The sequence below is a fragment of the Citrus clementina genome, unplaced genomic scaffold (genome assembly GCF_000493195.1).
Source record: "Citrus clementina cultivar Clemenules unplaced genomic scaffold, Citrus_clementina_v1.0 scaffold_9, whole genome shotgun sequence".
NCBI classification, from domain to species: Eukaryota; Viridiplantae; Streptophyta; class Magnoliopsida; order Sapindales; family Rutaceae; genus Citrus; species Citrus x clementina.
In genome coordinates, this window is record NW_006261964.1 from 1,774,783 (window position 1) to 1,794,328 (window position 19,546).

Sequence of the window (19,546 nt, forward strand, 5' to 3'; positions counted from 1 at the left end):
TTTATTTTACACCAGTATATCCTAATCTAAATCCTTCAAATCATGAGGTAGCATAACAATTTGCCCTTTAATGGTTGTGCCTCATGCTATTATTGATTCACATCACTTGAAAGATCAATAATTATATTTCTTATGGGGCATTCATGCTCCCGGCCTCCAGCTGATACGACTGTTATAAACCAAGTTGCTGATTTTGACTACAAGAAAATCATATATAAAGAGTTGAAAGTTACCTGGACATTCTGCAACTCAATGTTACCATTGCTAGGCCAGTTTGGTGGGGAAAGAGCATTTATCATATTCCATGGAGCTGCAGACGAAATGTTTGTAGCCTACTTGATCCTATCAACAGAAACCATTCGGTTCTCTAAGAAGCAAGCCATGTATATGGTCCAAAAACAGAACACCATTGAGAGGCAGGCCGTAGGAAAGCAATATATAGCATCATAGAAATGACCACTGGACTGCAACGGCAGAAGGATTTCAACTTTTTAGGGACTGAATAAGTGAACTTGAACACGAGAGGCATGTCAGCCAAGATGGCAATGACATTGTTTATCAAGAAAAGATAACTCGAAGCTAGCTTGCTTTTTATAGACTAGCCTTCTTCAACTAGCCAGGAGATAAGTAAAACAACTAGATAAATATTAATGAAGTGTAAACAACATGTATGTAGCAGGCATAATGGAATTAGAGATAAAAAAAGAACATAGTGCTCAAGCGACTCCCAAGAATTGGAGATTTAACTGATCGGCTGCCTAAACCAATAACCTGGATGAAATCTCTCAATGGTTAAAGCCTCTTTGGGTGGTACAGGAAATGCAAGGGTTTGCATCTCATTTCTAATGGTAGGGGAGGAGTTTAATTTATAATTTAAATGAAAAATACCCATATGAAAGATGTTGAGAAATTTAGGTGTGGTCATGGGTTGGTTTCAATGGGACATGAGAGTATATGAAAATCCAACTCAACCCATTATTGAATAAATTGAAATAAAATTAAGTCAACCCAACTAAATAAATATATTCAACCTAATCTAATCGAATCCTTCAATCATCATGTTCGGTTGAATGTCAAATTGAAATTAAAAATTAAATAAAAAAAGATACAAAATTGAAATGAAATTTATTGAAATTAAATAAAAATGTATTATAACATTGAATTTTCATTTACTGTCTAGTATTCGATAAAGAAAGATAAAAAGTAAACTATCTTAAGATTAAGAAAATTTCAAAAATAAGCTTCTAGACATGCATGTTTTGTGAAAATAAATAAGCCAATTCATTCTTGTTAGTTAAAGTACAATTAAAAAAAATTAAGAATGAATAATTGAAAAAAAAATATATTGCTTTGATTACGAATTGAGATTTGAGAGAGTAACTTTAGTATTAGAACTAAAATCTAGAGCAGTGGATACGAGAAAGAAATAATTTCTTTCATAAAAAAATAAAAAAGATTAAAAATTAGGTTAGTTGTTTAGGTGTTTAGGGCTTCGTAGTACCTGCTTGGTATGACTTATTTAATGGCTGTAAGTGCTTATTTAAGCTCATAAGCTTTTATCATAATTTTTGTTATTGTTTGGTTGTTTTTCTAATAGAGATTTTGAAACTTAAATAAGCTATTTTACCTCCACTAGTAAAAGCTCAAATTTTGGGCTTTTGGGAATAGAAGTTAAAAAGTTTTTTTTTTTTAATGTTAAAATATCCTATACTTATTTTCAATTTTATTTTATTCTTTTCATAACATAACTTTTAAAAATTTATCTATTAAAGTAATTTTATAAATTTTTAATAAAAGCTCTTATTGACAACCAAACAACTAAATTTTTTTTTTAGTAAAAGCTCTACTAACAAAAGCTCTACTTAAATAATCTCTACCTGAAAAGTTATACCAAAAAGAGCCGTAATCGAATATTAACATATTATTATTATTATTATTATTATTATTATTATATATGTGGGTCAAATTGGATAAAATGGGTTCATAATAATTAATCTAACTAAACTTAATTATTAATTAGATTCGAAAAAATTAACCCAATTAACTCACTTAACCCCTCAAAATCATATTGGATTGGATCAGGTCTATCATATTTGAATTGAGTTTCCCCACCTCTATAATGAGAATATAGAAGAAAACTTAAGAAATATTTCTATGCTCTCTCATTGAAACTCACGACACATTAAAACTTATGACTTGTTTGATATTAAGAAAAACTATAATATTAAAATATTTTGGAAGCATTTCCTACTATAATTTAAAAGTAAAGTTAATCTAATACTATACTTGTATTATAAACTGATTTAATACTATACTTGTATAATTAAAAAATCCTATAATCTCTTTTATTATTTTTATAAAAATAATTATTTAAAAATCATATTCACTATATATTATTAATTTTTATTTAATAATTATAATTTTCTTCCTCATAACAACTATAGTTTAATTATAACTTAAAAAATTACATTATCACAATACCAAATAAGACATTAATGAACTTGTACCTTTCCTGACTTTTGGGCAAATGATAATCATATGAAAAGTAAATGCTTGCCGACCAAAACATTATGTAAAATTATTTTATTTTCTTTAAAATCACACTTGAATGCGTTCTTAAATTGGTAGACGAAGAAAAACTCCACGCAAAGAATCTGAAGAATATGATTAGATCACGGCACATGGCGGCTACGACTAATGATATGGCACAAGAAACTTTCTCAAGATTTTTTGTCAGATACTTTTAATTGAGTCTGCCTTGTGGACTTGACTAGCTTACAGAATCTGTAAGCTACAGACTGCAGCATCAGCCGTTGGATGTGGTTGGATGTGGAGTGAGAAACTAAACAATAGACAATCGGATGGTGGGATGACGGGAAATTTTGTTACAGAATCTGTACCATAGACAGGTCCCTGCCTTGTATTCAGGAGCCCTTATGGCTTATGTTGATGCACATAATAGACATTAAAGTACTGGTAATGTACGGTATACAAATACAAAGTAAATGAAACTAGGAAATTGTATTACAATGAATATTTCTATTTGTTGACTATGATTCACAGAAGTGAAGGCTATGAACAAAACTGAAGAGAGAAGTTGAATGTACAGGCACAATATCTGTTCTCACTAAATATTTGCGTGAAAGAAGGGCTGCTTGGCCTTGATTGGGGGAATTTTAAAAAAAAAAAACCTGAATTAGCACGGAGTGACATTGATTGATTAATTTATCACAGTTCAGGTCAAGGAAGGGAAATTACCTTGTATAAAAATCACACGAGCTGCACGACAGCAGCCACTCTCAAGGTCCCATTTTGGAGAATATCAGCAAGCTCATCAAACAAAAGAGCTGTGCGCCAGCCCCATCCCTTTGGAGCCTTTGGTAAAAGAGTACCCCTCTGTTTGAAGCTCCCAAACACCATGACTTCTCTCTTTGATGGGCATATCAACTAATAACAGGCATAAAAAAAGTAAAATCACAACAGGTACCCTTAAGGTTTGTGTATATATATAAGAATTTTGATTTACCTGATAACGAGCAGTAACCTTTTCACGAGAATCCACATACATATGAACCTGAAAAGATGAGTCAGTAATATCAGCAGGAAAGGAGGTAATAATTAGAAACTTTTCGGTCAAAAATATGAAAATAAAAAGGTGCGGACACACAGAAACAAATAAACACGTAATCCAGCTTCATTTTATCAAGACTAAGGCTGACCTTTCGATAAGAATCAGTAATCTCTGCCTTCCGACGGTGAAGAAACAATCCTGAAATTAAGTATTTATCTCTAGTGATGCTGGTCCTGATAGGACAAATTATTTTAAAGAAAATATTTCCATGACCATTACCAAGAGTTCGGCGCCCTTGAGGATCTTCATCGTTGAAAGCCTGAACACTTACCTGAAATTCAAATAGAGCATATAAATCCAAACTCTACTAGAAAAGGTCAAAAATAAACCCCAATAAAGTTTTGAATCTATGAACAGAAAGACATGTTGATATTTGGATACCTTCCACAGAGAACCTGCATAAAAATATTCTGGAGAGTGCTTAACTTGGCCATCACTGAGCCTGTGCACATCCTCAAATTCAATCCTGCAGAACCAGCCGACTTTTCACAACATAATACCACATGTAACACATGCTGTTGACCATGCAAGGGAAGAAAATGTTACCCAAAACGAAAGGGAGGGAAGTGACTCAGAGGTGTTTTCATATCCAATGATATAGAAGAGCCATTTGCATTCTCCCACTCAATTCCAACAGCATGCTCTGGTGACTCGAGCATCTGCATGGAAATACCACTAGTACTTGGACCTGAGATAGAAGTAGAAGACAATCTGCTTTGCAGCTCTGCCTCATCTCCATGAACATTAGCCGTATCATTCCCTCCTTGGCTTAACCCAACAATAGCTGTCAACCCATCTCCCGATAGGTCTCCACTGTGGTCAGTTCTAGCTTCTGCATCGTCATTAGCCGGAGATTGCTGACAATTTCTATTGCCCATGCCAAAGGGCACACGGGAAAAGACAAATCGCGTAGGAGGCCAAGCAGCAGCCGGCACAAATGTAGTTCCCCGTCCAATACCTGCAAGCCCATCAATTTGACCCCTAACATGAACTCTTACAGGCCTGAAGAGGCCATTTGCTTCACCTTGAGAAGAATCAGCAACATATATATTTCCAATGCTGCCGGGTGAATTACTCTGATCATGGTCTTGCATATAATATCCACCGGCTGTAACTCCATGGGAAAATCCAAAAGGTTGCCTGCAAGTGCAAGCCATACTAATACGGCAGCAATTTTTGCACGTGTCAGCAACAATTTGTTGCACCCTCTGGCTTAAAAGCATCTACATGATAACCAAAAAATTGAAAAGATTAACATCCTCATATATGAATAACTTAAAAAAATAAAATAAGAGCTTTTCGATGGGATTGGTGACTTTGAATGCTAAAGGGAAAAAAAACTGGTGATGAACACCCTGTTTGTATGCAAATATGCAGCATACTCATCCCTTTTGTACAAGTATCCTCTCTACATAACAATAAACAAATAATGATAGAAGGAAAGAGCAATTCAGTTTCAAACCTGCAGCCAAAGACCATCATTTACAGCTTTGCAAGGAAATCCCAATTCTTCAAGCTGCTTTCTCACATTTAAAAGTGCCTCAAAAGACATGTTGCAGTATAAAAGAGAACCGCCTTCAAATATATTGACAAAAGCATCATATTCCTCGCCACTCACCCCAGGATTCCCTTTAGCATTACCATTTACCTGTCTTCTATCCACAACCCTGCCACCCCATGAAAGAGCAGGCATGCCACATCTTCCCCAATCATTCACCATACAGGAAGAATCCATTGAAGAGCAATGTTTTGATTGGTCACTTGCAAGCCAACTGCTGTTATTTATACAGTAGCACGGGCTTTCTTCAGATGGTCCCTCCATAGACAGAGTATTGGTCCCCAGTCCCCCGGTTCCAACTCCTATTGCCATTTCACCACAAGAACATGAAGCTCTATTTCTATCTGTATTCGAGTATGAACTACACAAAGATGAAGATTGATTCATGTTGCAGGTATATACAGGCTCCAATTTTGGGCGATTGTATACAGCTATCTGTTGCTTGGAATCAGAAACCCCTGTTTGTAAGTCAACCACACAGTCTGCAAGCTCAACCAGAAGAGTGCGAGCCGCATTCTGGCCCTCCAGGTCATCTGTTAAATTTAAGTATCCTTGTTGAGAATTCAACCTCTTATTCAAGCAGCTATTGGTCAAATTTTTGCCCTTTGCTTTATAAGAATCAGGAGAGATACCTGCTCCCGCCTTAGAACTGGAACTTCCTTGCTCAAAACATTCTGTCTTACAAAAAGCACCTTTTGCGAGGAATGCATACAAAGCCAGTTCAAACCTTTTAATGAAAAACATGAAAAAAATTATTATCCTAGTTCATGAAATTTCAAGCTTTGAACCTCAAATCACAACTCTTACCGTTGTTCTTCACTTGGTACCCACAGTTCATCTGAGGTCAGCAATGCATGCAAAGTTTGAGGAGACAGTTTTGGAAGCACCTACATGATCAGAATGATCAACAATATAAGGCCCAATTGTCCAAAATCAAACTACAAATTTTACAAGTGAAAATCTTCTACAAGTTAGAATTGAACCATAAAGTCACAATTGAAATCACATTAAAAGCCTTTGGTATAGGAAGCCACATTATTCCTAAGGTGGACAAATCAAAATTATTTGAATAAATTGTTACGGACAAAGCCATGCGGCAAAAGGACAACATATACAACAATGCAGTCAAAAATATTTTACCTCTTTCAATTCTACAGCACCGCTTTGACAAAGGTAGCCCCAACAAGCATTCCTTACGCGTTCTCCATGTATGCCATAATCTTGATTCTCCGCAAATACCTGAAATTACAATTATGACTTAGTTTGAGAAAAACAAAAATGATTTAAAGCAATTAAGGTAACAAAAAGCATGTTTAACCTGGTAAGCTAAGAAATTTGAAGTCCACAACTCGGATATAATAAAATCAGTGCATATTGCACATAAATCCTGCATCAAAAACCCCACTATTAACACAAAATGGACATTAACACCATAAAAGATATAAAAATCAGTGAAAAGAATATCATTTAACCTGAAGGTCAAGAAATGAAGCAGCAGCCAAAACTCGAAAAGCATTAGCATCATTAAGCTTAGGACGATGGCCGTACAGATACGCCAAAGCCATTGCAATTGCCTCCCCATTCACATTCTTATCATCCACGTGTAACGTCACCACTGGAGCACTCGCTTCCTTCCAATGATCGTGTAACATGTTCCTAAAAAAGAATCATTGTTTCATGTAAATTTACTATTTCGTCCACGTTCTTCAGTGGAATTTAGTTAGTTATGGCGGATACCTAAAGTAAGAGCTGCGAGAGAGGATTAAGCGATGGAGGTGGTAGGTGGACCCCATGACGTGAACGATGATATCAGAGAAGGAGCCGGAATTGAAGCCTTCCATTTGGATGTGATCGCAGAGAGACGTCAGATTACAATCGAGCGCACGTAATTCGCCGCTGCTCCGGTCGTTGTCAGTGTGCTGCGAGGGTGGTATCGTCATTTTGACTGGCTGGTGTTGTTGTGGCCCATACAATCGAGGTCTGATGTAGTGCGGTTCCATTGTACGTCACCGTTTCGAGGTTTGGTTTGAGTTAGTTATTTGTGTTAGAGAGTCGTCGAGATCGGAGAAGGCATTGTTTGAGGAAAAGCTCGCTGAGTCTGTGTGGATTGGAAATGAATCCTAGCACTGGTGTCTGGTGTGTGCGCTATTGCCTGTTAGTATGAGAGACGAGGTAAAACGCTGCGTTTTAGAAACCGAATAACAGATAAAAAGGCGATCCGTTGTGCTGTGACGGTGCTGTTTTAAACGATCAAACTGCCAGGGTCCAGGGCTAGTCGATTCCACGAACCAGAGAGTCTTTACTCATTGCTCAAAAGTTGGTATGATTAAGGGTATTTCAGACTTTTCATAAAAATTTGGGCTAGATTTCAAAAGAACTACAGCGAGGTTCTATTCGTCATGAAAGGTTCTCCGGATGGCTTATCAAACGAAATTTTCCTAGAATCTCACAAAAACCCTGCTGGTTCTATGCGCGCAATCTTTTCAAGGTAAATGAATTATCTCGATTAAGAAAATTTTGTTTTTTGTTTTTTTACTTTTTTGATATACAGTGAAGAAGCAATAATTTTTGTCTCTTTTCTTGTTTTGAATATCGAACTATATACTGTGTTAATGTTTATGTCTATGTATGCAGGGTATTGTTGGATACACGCGTGCTCTGTTTTGGCTTATTTTGTTCAACTTATCGATATAGAACAGAAAGGGCGTAGCAGAATTTTGTCATGTCTATATGAAGATGCTCTTAAGAAACCCAGGTAAAATGAGTGAAATGGTTCTCTCTTTTTATATCTTCAAATGGTTTTGGATCATAACTTGTAGTTGCTGGATTTTGCTACGAATTCAGGAAGAAGACTACGGTATCAAATTTTTTATATTTCTAAAAGGTTATCGTCATGGTCGGATGGGTCCTCCTTTGGGTCTGATGGGAAAGTTGTTTTGTTTGGGGATGGGAGTTATCAAGGAAATTCGAGAATGAATGATCGGGCAAGAACAGTTGTTGATGATGTGTACAATATTTTGCATGCCGGTCCTTGGGGACCTGCTGTTGAGAATGCTTTATCCTCACTTGATGGGATGCCTCAACCAGGACTAGTTATTGGAGTCTTGAGGAGGCTGAAGGATGTCAATCTAGCAATAAATTATTTTCGGTGGGTTGAGAGGAAAACTGATCAAGCTCATTCTCTAGAAGCTTACAATTCACTTCTTATGGTGATGGCTGTGAGCAAAAATTTTGAGCCTCTAGAAGAGATTTTGGGCGAAATGAGTCTTGCAGGAATTGGTCCTACAAATAACACATGTATTGAGTTAGTTGTAAGCTGTGTCAAGTCAAAGATGCTGAGAGAAGCTTTTGATATTATCCAAACCATGAGGAAGTTCAAATTCCGCCCTGCTTTTACAGCTTATACAACTTTGATAGGTGCTCTTGCTACGGTTCGGGAATCAAATCTCATGCTCAATCTCTTTCATCAAATGCAGGAGCTAGGTTATGAAGTAAGTGTCCATTTGTTTACAACTCTCATTCGTGTGTTTGCCAGGGAAGGACGAGTTGATGATGCTCTCTTCCTTTTGGATGAGATGAAGAACAATGCTTTTAGTGCTGACATTGTTCTTTATAACGTCTGTATTGACTGCTTTGGTAAGGTGGGAAAGGTTGATATGGCCTGGAAATTCTTTCATGAGATGAAAGCACAAGGTGTAGCTCCTGATGATGTAACTTATACTAGTATGATAGGGGTTCTCTGCAAATCTAAGAGACTGGAGGAAGCTGTGGCGATGTTTGAGCAAATGGATCGTAACAGAGAAGTCCCATGTGCATATGCTTATAACACCATGATTATGGGTTACGGCTCAGTTGGAAAGTTTGATGAGGCATTCAGTTTATTTGAAAGGCTAAAACAAAAGGGATGCATACCAAGTGTAATAGCATATAATTCCCTTCTTACTTGCCTAGGGAAGAAAGGAAGAGTAACAGAAGCAATGAAGATCTTTGAGGCCATGAAGAAAGATGCAAGGCCCAATAATACAACCTACAACGTTCTTATTGACATGCTTTGCAAGGCTGGAAACTTTGAGGGTGCTCTGAAGTATCGGGATGCCATGAAAGAAGCTGGCTTGTTTCCTAATGTAATGACTGTAAACATAATGGTTGACAGACTGTGTAAAGCTCAAAAACTGGATGAAGCTTTTTCTATATTTGAAGGAATGGATCACAAAACTTGCACCCCAGATGCTGTTACTTTTTGCTCGCTTATAGATGGCTTAGGCAAGAATGGCAGAGTGGATGATGCATACAAGTTTTATGAAAAGATGTTGGACACTGATCAGATTCCAAATGCCATTTTATATACTTCCCTGATTAGGAACTTCTTCAAGCATGGCAGGAAGGAGGATGGTCACAAAATATACAAGGAAATGGTGCAAAGGGGCTGTTCTCCTGATTTAATGCTCCTTAACACCTACATGGATTGTGTTTTCAAAGCTGGAGAAACGGAGAAAGGCAGAGCTTTGTTTGAGGAAATAAAAGCTCAGGGGTTTGTTCCAGATGTGCAGAGTTATTCCATCCTTATTCATGGCCTTGTGAAAGCAGGTTTTGCCCATGAAACCGATCAGTTGTTCTATGCAATGAAGAAGCAAGGCTGTGTTTTAGACACCCGTGCTTACAACACAGTTGTTGATGGATTCTGCAAGTCTGGGAAGGTCAACAAAGCATACCAGCTACTTGAGGAAATGAAGACAAAAGGTCACTATCCTACTGTTGTTACATACGGTTCTGTCATTGATGGGCTTGCTAAAATTGACAGGCTTGATGAAGCATACATGCTTTTCGAAGAAGCAAAATCAAAAGGAATAGAGTTAAATACTGTTATTTATTCCAGTCTTATTGATGGTTTTGGGAAAGTTGGTAGAATTGATGAAGCATATCTTATAATGGAAGAGTTGATGCAGAAAGGTTTGACACCTAATGCATACACTTGGAATTGCTTGCTTGATGCCTTGGTGAAAGCGGAGGAAATTAGTGAAGCCTTTGTCTGTTTTCAGTCCATGAAAGACTTGAAATGCACTCCCAACCATGTAACTTACAGCATTATCATAAATGGTCTTTGTAGGGTTAGAAAATTTAACAAGGCCTTTGTATTTTGGCAAGAGATGCAAAAGCAAGGGTTCAAGCCCAATACCATCACCTACACTACCATGATCTCAGGACTTGCAAAGGCTGGTAATATCACGGAGGCTAATGGGCTGTTTGAGAGGTTTAAGGAAAATGGAGGTGTACCTGATTCTGCTTGTTATAACGCTATGATGGAAGGGTTAAGCAATGCAAAAAGAGCAATGGATGCATATACACTTTTTGAGGAAACTCGGCGGAAAGGTTTTAACATTCATACCAAAACTTGTGTTATTCTTCTAGATGCACTGCATAAAGCTGAATGTCTCGAGCAGGCAGCTATTGTGGGTGCAGTCTTGAGAGAAACTGCAAAGTCTCAACATGCAGCGAGATCTTGGTAACATGATTTCTTAATTAGTTTTCAGGGGACTAACTGTTTTGGTAGAAAGGGGAAAAGCCTGATACCATAAGTAATTTTCGTATCATTGGACAACAGAGTTATGCTGGTAACAATTCTTCATCTTATCACTTTCTTAATGTGAATTAAGTTGCCCTGATAAGAGGGATTTCCTTATTTGTAATTTAGGTAATCCAATTTGGAACGAATTGATGTTTTGCAAATGAAAAATGAACTTGGATTCAGTGCTGAACTGAAATTTTTTTAAGATTGTGATTGATAGTTATTGGATAAGAAGTAATATGTAATCGAATTCTAACTGTCTATGAATGTATGTATGGTTGAAGATTATGAAAAGCTCAGCATAGCTCAGCATTGGATTCAAATTCATTTAAAAAAATTCGAAAGTTTCAATGATTCTGGACAGTGAACTTTACAGATTGGGCAATATAAATTGGCAACCACGTGCAGAGACTTGGTGTGCCCCTAATATGATGTTTAACGGCATGAAGTTTATTTTTAATTTTGCATCCATGGCTCTGCAAATGTCGCAATCTTCTTATTGCATTCTCCAAATCCGAACATGATTGAAATTTAGTATTTTATATTTGCTTAAAAATCAATGGAACAACTGCTAATTTGTGATCATTATTCATATCTTCTCAAATTCCTAGGACAATTGTATTCACTTGATTCTTATGAGGTCACTTCCTTAGAAGTTTGTTGCTGCATCTCAGAGCTCTGTTAAATTCTGCTCCAACACTACTTAGCTAACTCATGGATTGCAGAGAACATTGTCTATTTGTCTGAGAGTCTTCTCCTTCATAGTTAGCCTCCTTTTGGGGTACAATATCGATGCCATAATCAAATTCTTTCGTATCCCCTTGACCGGCACGAGGTACTTATCTGTCAAAATGCACATCTTGGACAAGCATTATTGATGCGGAGTTGCGAACCATCTTGTTCTGTGTAATCTACTTGTCATACATTATTTATATCGTATTTTGAGAGGTAAATCCCACATGAAATAGTTGGTCATCTTAATATTTTGAAAGGTGATATTTTAACCATTTGTACCATGACTCTATTTTTTTTAATGTTTCAAATTCAAATAGAAGGGCTTGCGTTTAGAAATGTAGTTAGCTTTTGGAACAGCATTTGCAGACAATATTGGCTCTTCATTTACCTTCTTGTGAGTGGTGATACTAAAGATGCAGTTTGTTGATTAGATTCTTTTGCTTGCAACTTCTGTTGATTAAATGCTCGAATACCATGCTTAAAAACATCGATAAAAGAAAAAAAAATTGATGCAAGAGTATCATCTGCCTGTTTCTGGGGAAGTACATAAAGTTGGAAATGTATATAGCAGGCTGTTAAATATGAATAAATAAATTAATTACTCACTAGAAATTGATCAAAGGTGTCACGGCCCAAGAAATTTATTATGATTTGAAAGACGATACCTTGGGGGATATGACCGTACATCATGCCACGCGTCCTCATGATCTCAACTTCGGCCGCTATAAATCTTCCAAAATCGTTAGTATTGGAGAAATATGACCGTTACTAGAAAGGTCCAACGTCTCTTTGCAACTTTAAAATTTGAAAGAGCTAACAAATAGGGAACTCTACTACTTTCTGTATTTGCATCAAAAGTTCTTTCAAGTTTAAATCAATCTCTTCAAAATTCCAATATCTCTTGGAAAAAAATTAAAAAAATTCATCTTCCTCACTCAGGAGTAACTATGGCATTGAGACCAATTGATAATGCTCTCCCCATAACCACACCGGAGAGGCCCAAAAAGCAAGTAAAATTTGCAGCTCAAGTCCAAAAACAGCCTGATCTCAGTGTTAATGATGAAAACAAGGCTTCATTTCCGCCATCTGCAGATGCCTCCATTGATTATATCCCCTCTGAGAACCTCAAAGCCATTCCTGACCCTGAGTCCATGATCCCAGTAAGTTTTATTTCTATATATATCAAATAGGTTTGTGTGTTCTATCTTTTCTAACGTTTTAAGAACAAACCCAGTAGCAGTTTCGATTAATGTTTTTGATTTGGGTGCCTGGTGGATTTTTAGTGCTTAATTGAAGGGCTAGATTCAAAGGATTGGACGAAGGTTTGTGAATCACTTAACAATGCCAGGCGATTTGCACTGCACCACTCCTCTCTCTTGGAACCTAACTTGTAAATGCATCAACTTTGTGTCATTCTATATGTGTGTGCGTGTGTGTGTGTTTCTGTTTGTTATGTTGTGGAGTAACATCCATGAGTGATTGTGTAATTTAGGGAAAAGGTGATGGCGGTGGTGGTGAAAGCTATGAAGAACCCAAGAAGTGCTTTGTGCAAAACCTCTATTATGGCGGCATCTGATATTTTCAGTGCTTTTGGTGACAAATTGCTTGACTCCACTTCTGATGCACTCGATAACTTGGTACTCCAGCTACTGATGAAAGCTTCTCAAGACAAGAAATTTGTGTGTGAAGAAGCAGATAGGGCACTCAACACAATGGTGGAGTCCATTACTCCTCTGCCTCTGCTCCAAAAGCTTAAGACATATGTTAAACACACCAACCCTAGAATCAGGGCCAAAGCTGCCATTTCCATATCCATATGTGTCACCAAGATGGTAACATTAGTCAATACATGCAGCCTGTATCTCTTATTTTATTGTGTTGCTAATACTTTCCCGTTTTAGTGTCTAACAAAATGATATCAATAACTTTCAGGGCCTTGAAGGAATGAAAGAGCTAGGGTTGGTTTCGTTGGTTCAAGTAGCTGCAGGATTGTTAAATGATAGACTGCCTGAGGCTAGAGAAGCGGCAAGAAGTATGGTGAATTCAATGTACAATGCATTTACGGAAAATGAAGAACATAAGCAAGAGGCATGGCAGAGCTTCTGCCAATCAAATTTACAACCCATTGATGCTCAGTCCATGGTCAAAATCATCACTTCACAGTAGAGTGGAGGATGTTGCTGTCTAGCAGGAGGAGTTCCAAGTTCTTCTAGTCTTGTGAAGAAAAGTTTTCTATTTCATTAATGATGTGAATGAATCTGTCTTTTCTATGGTTATATTTGAGACGACGATGTTGAAATAATGTGGTCAATTTTCTAGTATTTTTTTTCTTCCTCCTTGTTGAGAAAATGGCGAAATATAACGGATGCATATCTAAATGATCAGTTCTTTTCTATTTCTGCAGTAAGAAATTTTTTTGGGAAACTTCACAGAACAAACCTCGCACATGAACAAATACCCCTAATAATTAGTGATCTGAACAATGACGGGTGTTATAGAAAAACCAACTATAAAATTCAAATATGTAAAGCAAAATTGGTCAACAATACTGCAAAATTGCTCCACAGCCTCATTGCAGGTGCTTCTTGCATAAAAAATGTTTTGAAGAGCCCCGGGATCTATCTGTAAGGTCATGTGTCCATATCTGAAGTTTAACTTTGCGCACTCTAGAAGAACAAACAGGTTCATAAAAATTAGCAAATGAATTATGTTAAATTTCTTGTGGAGGCACCATAATTATGTTCAACTAAAGAGAGCAAAGCCTTCTCAACATCTGCAAATGGCTGCCCAGCATAAAGCTTAAGCTGGCCCTTCTTCAGAACAATCACCTTCTTAGTATTTGATTTCACAGCTGCAAGAAGTTCCTACAAAAAATTTAAATTATTTCCATGCACTGAGTGTTTGATTTCACACCTGATCTCTCTCCTCACCAAACAAGTATTTCCAAGGTTCATTAAAGTGATCAGATAACTTTGATCTATTCAGAAATAAAGTTGGAATGCTTACTTTTACCGGCAGAGGAATGATGTCAGTACTAAAATCCCCTAGATCTTCAAAAAATGATTCAAGTAGGTGACAGAAGTGATTGGCATCAACATGGTTCTCAAAAACAACAGTATAGGAAGTATTATCTTGGTCCTGCACCTCTGAAGCAGTTCTTAATGCAAAAAGACCCTCTGCTCCTTCTTGTTCAAAACCTCTTCGCATAACAATAGCCTGGAGTTGAATAAATATCAGCCCAGTGCTCAGAGGTGCATAGATTTTACAAAGGACATGCAAAACAGAATCAGCCAGTTGAAAGCCAATACTAAGTCAATGCTTTCAACTGGCTTTATAGAGAGCAAGATGAGATGATATATATGAAAACCATTTTGGATTTAGAAAGGAAAACGAGGATGTTATATCAATGGCAAAAAGATGCCCTTAAGTTTGACATTAAAATCACCATAAGTAAGATAATAATGAAGGAGACAATAAAAACTACTCCTCAACTGTAACGCTATCAATAAGTACCTAATACGAGTACCTAATTATTCACACAATTAGAGAAAGATGCATCTAAAGCCAAGGCTTGATTATATAAATATACTTTTTAATTCTCCAACAATTTAAAAAGTTTAAAAGTTTCGATAACCTACAAGAACATAAGGAAGATTTGACCACCAGAAATCAGACTTGGCAGCTGATTTATTATCTCTTGTTATGTCGGCTGTTGGCTTGTCCTGCAATGCTCCTTGTTGTAAACCACCGTTTCTTTCCAACATGCCATCTTTTTTGGATTCTACGGTAGATTCCTGGCTTTCTTTCGTGAAGTTCTGTGAATTTTGCATCTTCAATTTTGATTTTCTAGGTCTCACACCTTCAACTGACCCTTGACTAGTCTCCTGAACAGTGCCTAAAAATTTGATAATGAACCAGGCAAGTACATGATATCAGCAAAAGAATATTCAGAATCAACTGATGTTAGAAAAAACACATTAAAACATTTGCATAACAATTTTCAAACTATCATCATGTAATTCATCTTCCCCTATTTATGTTTTCATCATAATTGTTCCCATCAAAAGTCCAAATAAAACAAATTTCAATATTCAGTCCATTAACAACTGATAGATCAAGAATCCAGATATTGTAGCATACTTACAAACATTTCACAAAACAAAACAATGTAATTAAGATGATGAAGTAAAATAACAAAACTATCAATAACAATTTATGAATCTTGCATGGATAAGACTCTTAGAACCATTACCAAACCTCGTGTCACTATTGTCTCCAACTCCCATCTTCTTTGGCATTTTCTCCAAGCTTTTCCCATCATTTTGCAAGAAATTTGAATTTTCACCAGAACTGCTTGCCCACAAATCACTATTTGAGCCTGCTCTATCATTCTTCCTATTCACATTCGCCTCACGGCTGCCCAAACTAGAGAACCCCTTAGCATCACTTGTCAAACTCATCGAAGGGCCCCGAAACCTAAGCTTCTTCTTAAACATTAAGGTCTTATTTGAATCTTTTTCCTCCTCCTCATCATCCTCAAACTCATCCAAAACATCTATAGACAACCCTGGTGACTTCCCATTTCTAGAATTATACTTCTTCTCCACCTGATCCAATCGAGCGCCAATCTCATTCTCAATACCAATTCTACCCTGAGAGCTCACACTTTCATCATCACTACCACCCTCCTCATCACCATTTCTCAATCTCCTTTCTTCAATCTCTCGCGCTTCCCTCGCCATTGCCCTAATTTCGTTTATTTTATCTTCTACAGTTTTATCCATAAAAGACATATTTTTTTCCATCGAAATACTCCCTTTACTTCCCCCATTAACACTAACACCCTTAGAAAAACCATTCGCATTCTTATTCTTACTCTTCTCCTCAGAATCTTCCTCTCCTAGAATCCAAACAGTACAAATTGCTTGTAACAAAAAAAGCACAACAAAACCCAACCCAAATTGTAAGACGGACTTTGCCGAAAATTTACCAAAAATGCCGCTGTTTTCTCGAGCGAGACCCTGGGTTTCCAAAACCTGAATTTCTTTTACGTCATCGACTAGCGGGGCAATTTCCTCGATTTCATTAACGGAAGGCTCCTCGGAATATCCGGCGTCGTTTTCAGGTTGGGGTGCTATGGTGATTACGGGTTCTATTCGCCGCGGTTTAGTTGGGGTTTTGAGGATTTTAGGGCGAAGGTAGTTTTTTCGCTTAGTGAGTCTCCTCGGTGAGAGTGCGGTGAAAATTGAAGATGAATGGGGTGACTTTAGTGATTCTAGTGGCGTGGTGGTGGCGTTTGTGAGGGAGGCTGGGAGGTTCACGGAGGCAAAGTGGGCCCCAGCCATCGGAGTTGGCACTGCAGTGTACAAGAGGCAGCGAAAATGTTACACGACGTTGTCGCGAATTTTACTCATGCTCGGCTGAAAGATGTTGGGGAAAGATGGCTGGATCCATGGGCCACGAGTGAAAATGAGTAGGCTGGGCTCAGAGGTCAGTATGCAGCCCAAAGGCCGCCCGGGTTTTGGACTGAGAGTTGGGCAGCTGGCCTCCCAAAATTTCACACTACATGCCACGAAAATGATGGATCGACGATGGTTTTTATATTTTTTTTCTAAGAAAAAAGAAAATATCAAATAGGCGAATTTTAGTATTTAAATTCAATAAGGTTGTCCAGATTCGTGCTCGGTTAAACTAAACTAACATGATGTGGAATTAAAAAAAAATAAAAATAAAACTAACATGATGTGTTAGTCACTTGATCCCAGCTCAAATATGAAGTTAAAACAAATATTTCAAGTGAAGAGGAGGATGCTATTGCTATGAAGTTTCCTTAATGATGAAGAACAAGAAGAATGCTCTATAAAGGTTGAGAAAAAATTGATGTAGGATTGGTCGTGAATTTCATCATCAGATGGTTGTGTGAGATTAAGGATGAATGTATAAATTTAATAATGTATTATGCATCATGTGTATGTCCTCGATTTAACATTGAAGAACATTTTATGATCACCATGAACGAAGTCACGAACCTTTAGTCAACCGACGACAAAATTCGGCTGAAGTTGAACAGCAATTTTTTGATGGTGCAATTTTTTTCGATCACCCACGTAAACAGAAACTGTGTGTTTCAGGGGGGAAAAATGCTATTCTACATAAAAAATAAGGACTATCTTCAACCTTGATCGCACGGCTGAAGTTGCACCATCAAAATCAATCACAGAACTTTGACAAACGCGTGGTTCAAGAGGCCAAAATTTGGCTTTCTACTTCTACTAAAGTCTAATGAAGTCCCGTGTTTGCAGACTCCCACATCGGGTAAATAAAAGAAGGAGAACAGGCGAGTAGAGAATAAAAGCGAAGCTGAGACGATTAGCAAAGCATACCTTTCTCGGCCTTTTGGCTAAGATCAAGTGTAGTATCTGTTCTTATCAGTTTAATATCTGATATGTGGGCCATCGGCCCACACGATATTAAATTAATTTTTGTAGGGGGAGGGTCCGCAACGGTAGCTTGCTATCGGGGCCCTCGAGCGTCGCTCTTGCGTTGCACTACTGCAAGAGCCTGGCGCACCCCACCAACCCTAGTATAAATTTTGGGTGCTTGAATATATTTTTACGATAGGAATTCAAATCAGAATTTTGACTAATATCATGAATTTACTTTTTTAATTCTAGAATTTGAATGACTTGTGATAAATTATTAAAATATTTTTGGTTATTATTAATATTAATCAATAATAACAGCAATAATAATTCACTGTAGCGGCTTGTCACCGGACAACTGTTGTTGCTGTTAGTTTTGATCATTTAGGCGGTTGACTGGTGCTGGGCGGGAATATGATTTTGATTGGGATCCCCGTCAAAGTTATTATGTATTTTTTATTATTTTTATAATTTATGTGTGGTTGTGATTCACGATCATTTTTAGAACAATTCTAAAATAGCCACAGCCTTTTATTGTTGGTGCATGAGATGGATTGCTACTAGTAGTGGATTGATTAGGGTACTAGAGTTTTTTATTGCCAATTTTAAAATTTTTAAATTTTTGAATTGAGGATAATTTGGGTATTTTTAAAATTCGGTGGGGGTAAAATATTCAATCTAAGGAATGAGATTCTGATGCATCAGTTATGGAGTTTATTTCTATTAAATAAATGATGAGATTATTTGAATCCATTAATTTACTCAACCCATGATTTAATAGAATTTTTAATTACCAAATTATCCACAAATAAAATTACATATAAGACAATATAATTTAATTAAATTAAACAAATAAAAACTATAGTTCAATTACACATTTTTTGATAAATCATATCTACACTCTCTCCTGCACATAGATTCATTACTTAATCTCTTATTTTTCACGTTCCTACAATTTAAACATTTGATCAAATTTTAAATGCTACAAAAGTTTCAAAAATAAAAAGGAAAAACATGTCAAATAGTATTTGCAAACAAATTCCCAATATAAAAACCTATAATTCTTTCTTCAGTTTTTGCTGGAGAAAGAACTTAATGTTGCTGTCTTTGCTTCTCTTCTTCTTTACATAAACTTTCCAATAATCAAGGAAAAAAAAAAAGCAAACAATTACATCGGTTGGATATCGTATATCTCATGTTAACCTACACTATGAAGACGTTATTTTATATTAAAATTCTTTCGTTAAAAAAAAAAATTTGTATTATATGTGAAGCAAAACCACAAGGGCCACGGAGGAAAAAAAAAGAAGTTCAATTTACCCTTGGTTTTAAGATGGTGGCCCCTATTTAGGCTTTAATCTCTTATCCAACCACTTGGGCTAAGCCCAAGTGGCTAGAGCCACTCTCTCACATTTTAGTTCGAGCCTCCGCAGACGCATTGTAGGGGTTTAATTTAAATTTCCTTCCTCGGAGCCCCAGAGCTTGAGTGAATAGAGTCTTTCTTTCAAGATGGGAGTTGACGTCCCTCGAATATTTGAGATGGTTAAAAATCTGAGCGGTGTCATATCAGAATTGATGTAAACGAATCTCAGTACTTATATGATTGTAAATATCATGAGCAATAATTCTTATTA

General features: G+C 36.8%; 4 protein-coding genes and 1 non-coding gene across 10 annotated transcripts; 3 read left to right on the forward strand and 2 right to left on the reverse strand.

Annotated features, from left to right (window-relative positions):
* Positions 1-19: 19 nt before the first annotated feature.
* LOC18032714 lies at positions 20-7,461 on the reverse strand. 6 transcript variants are annotated; one of them, XM_024190809.1, is made up of 13 exons: positions 6,927-7,461; positions 6,662-6,845; positions 6,508-6,576; positions 6,330-6,428; positions 5,997-6,076; positions 5,094-5,916; positions 4,178-4,854; positions 4,013-4,097; positions 3,851-3,902; positions 3,720-3,769; positions 3,527-3,574; positions 3,259-3,447; positions 20-342 (listed from the first exon to the last, which is right to left on the reverse strand). In XM_024190809.1, exons 1-12 carry the CDS (start codon positions 7,187-7,189, stop codon positions 3,271-3,273), a joined length of 2,607 nt encoding a protein of 868 aa, XP_024046577.1. In that variant the 5' UTR covers positions 7,190-7,461; the 3' UTR covers positions 20-342; positions 3,259-3,270. The 6 variants fall into 6 exon arrangements, with proteins under 6 accessions (XP_024046577.1, XP_024046605.1, XP_006419569.1 ...); XM_024190837.1 differs by lacking the exon at positions 20-342 and adding an exon at positions 357-464; XM_006419506.2 differs by lacking the exon at positions 20-342 and adding an exon at positions 3,023-3,160.
* A 129-nt stretch (positions 7,462-7,590) lies between these two features.
* On the forward strand, positions 7,591-10,960 carry LOC18032709 (pentatricopeptide repeat-containing protein At3g06920). The gene is made up of 3 exons (XM_024190705.1): positions 7,591-7,677; positions 7,824-7,944; positions 8,034-10,960. Exons 2-3 carry the CDS (start codon positions 7,920-7,922, stop codon positions 10,694-10,696), a joined length of 2,688 nt encoding a protein of 895 aa, XP_024046473.1. The 5' UTR covers positions 7,591-7,677; positions 7,824-7,919; the 3' UTR covers positions 10,697-10,960.
* Positions 10,961-12,267: 1,307 nt separating this feature from the next.
* LOC18032688 lies at positions 12,268-13,857 on the forward strand. The gene is made up of 4 exons (XM_006419513.2): positions 12,268-12,650; positions 12,774-12,880; positions 12,983-13,322; positions 13,423-13,857. Exons 1-4 carry the CDS (start codon positions 12,438-12,440, stop codon positions 13,654-13,656), a joined length of 894 nt encoding a protein of 297 aa, XP_006419576.1. The 5' UTR covers positions 12,268-12,437; the 3' UTR covers positions 13,657-13,857.
* An 80-nt stretch (positions 13,858-13,937) lies between these two features.
* LOC18032683 lies at positions 13,938-17,231 on the reverse strand. Its single transcript, XM_006419512.2, has 4 exons — positions 15,743-17,231; positions 15,129-15,385; positions 14,497-14,706; positions 13,938-14,354 (listed from the first exon to the last, which is right to left on the reverse strand). Exons 1-4 carry the CDS (start codon positions 16,833-16,835, stop codon positions 14,196-14,198), a joined length of 1,719 nt encoding a protein of 572 aa, XP_006419575.1. The 5' UTR covers positions 16,836-17,231; the 3' UTR covers positions 13,938-14,195.
* A 638-nt stretch (positions 17,232-17,869) lies between these two features.
* Positions 17,870-18,065, forward strand: LOC112095532. Its single transcript, XR_002903907.1, has one exon. It is a non-coding gene; the product is annotated as a U2 spliceosomal RNA (small nuclear RNA).
* Positions 18,066-19,546: the final 1,481 nt, after the last annotated feature.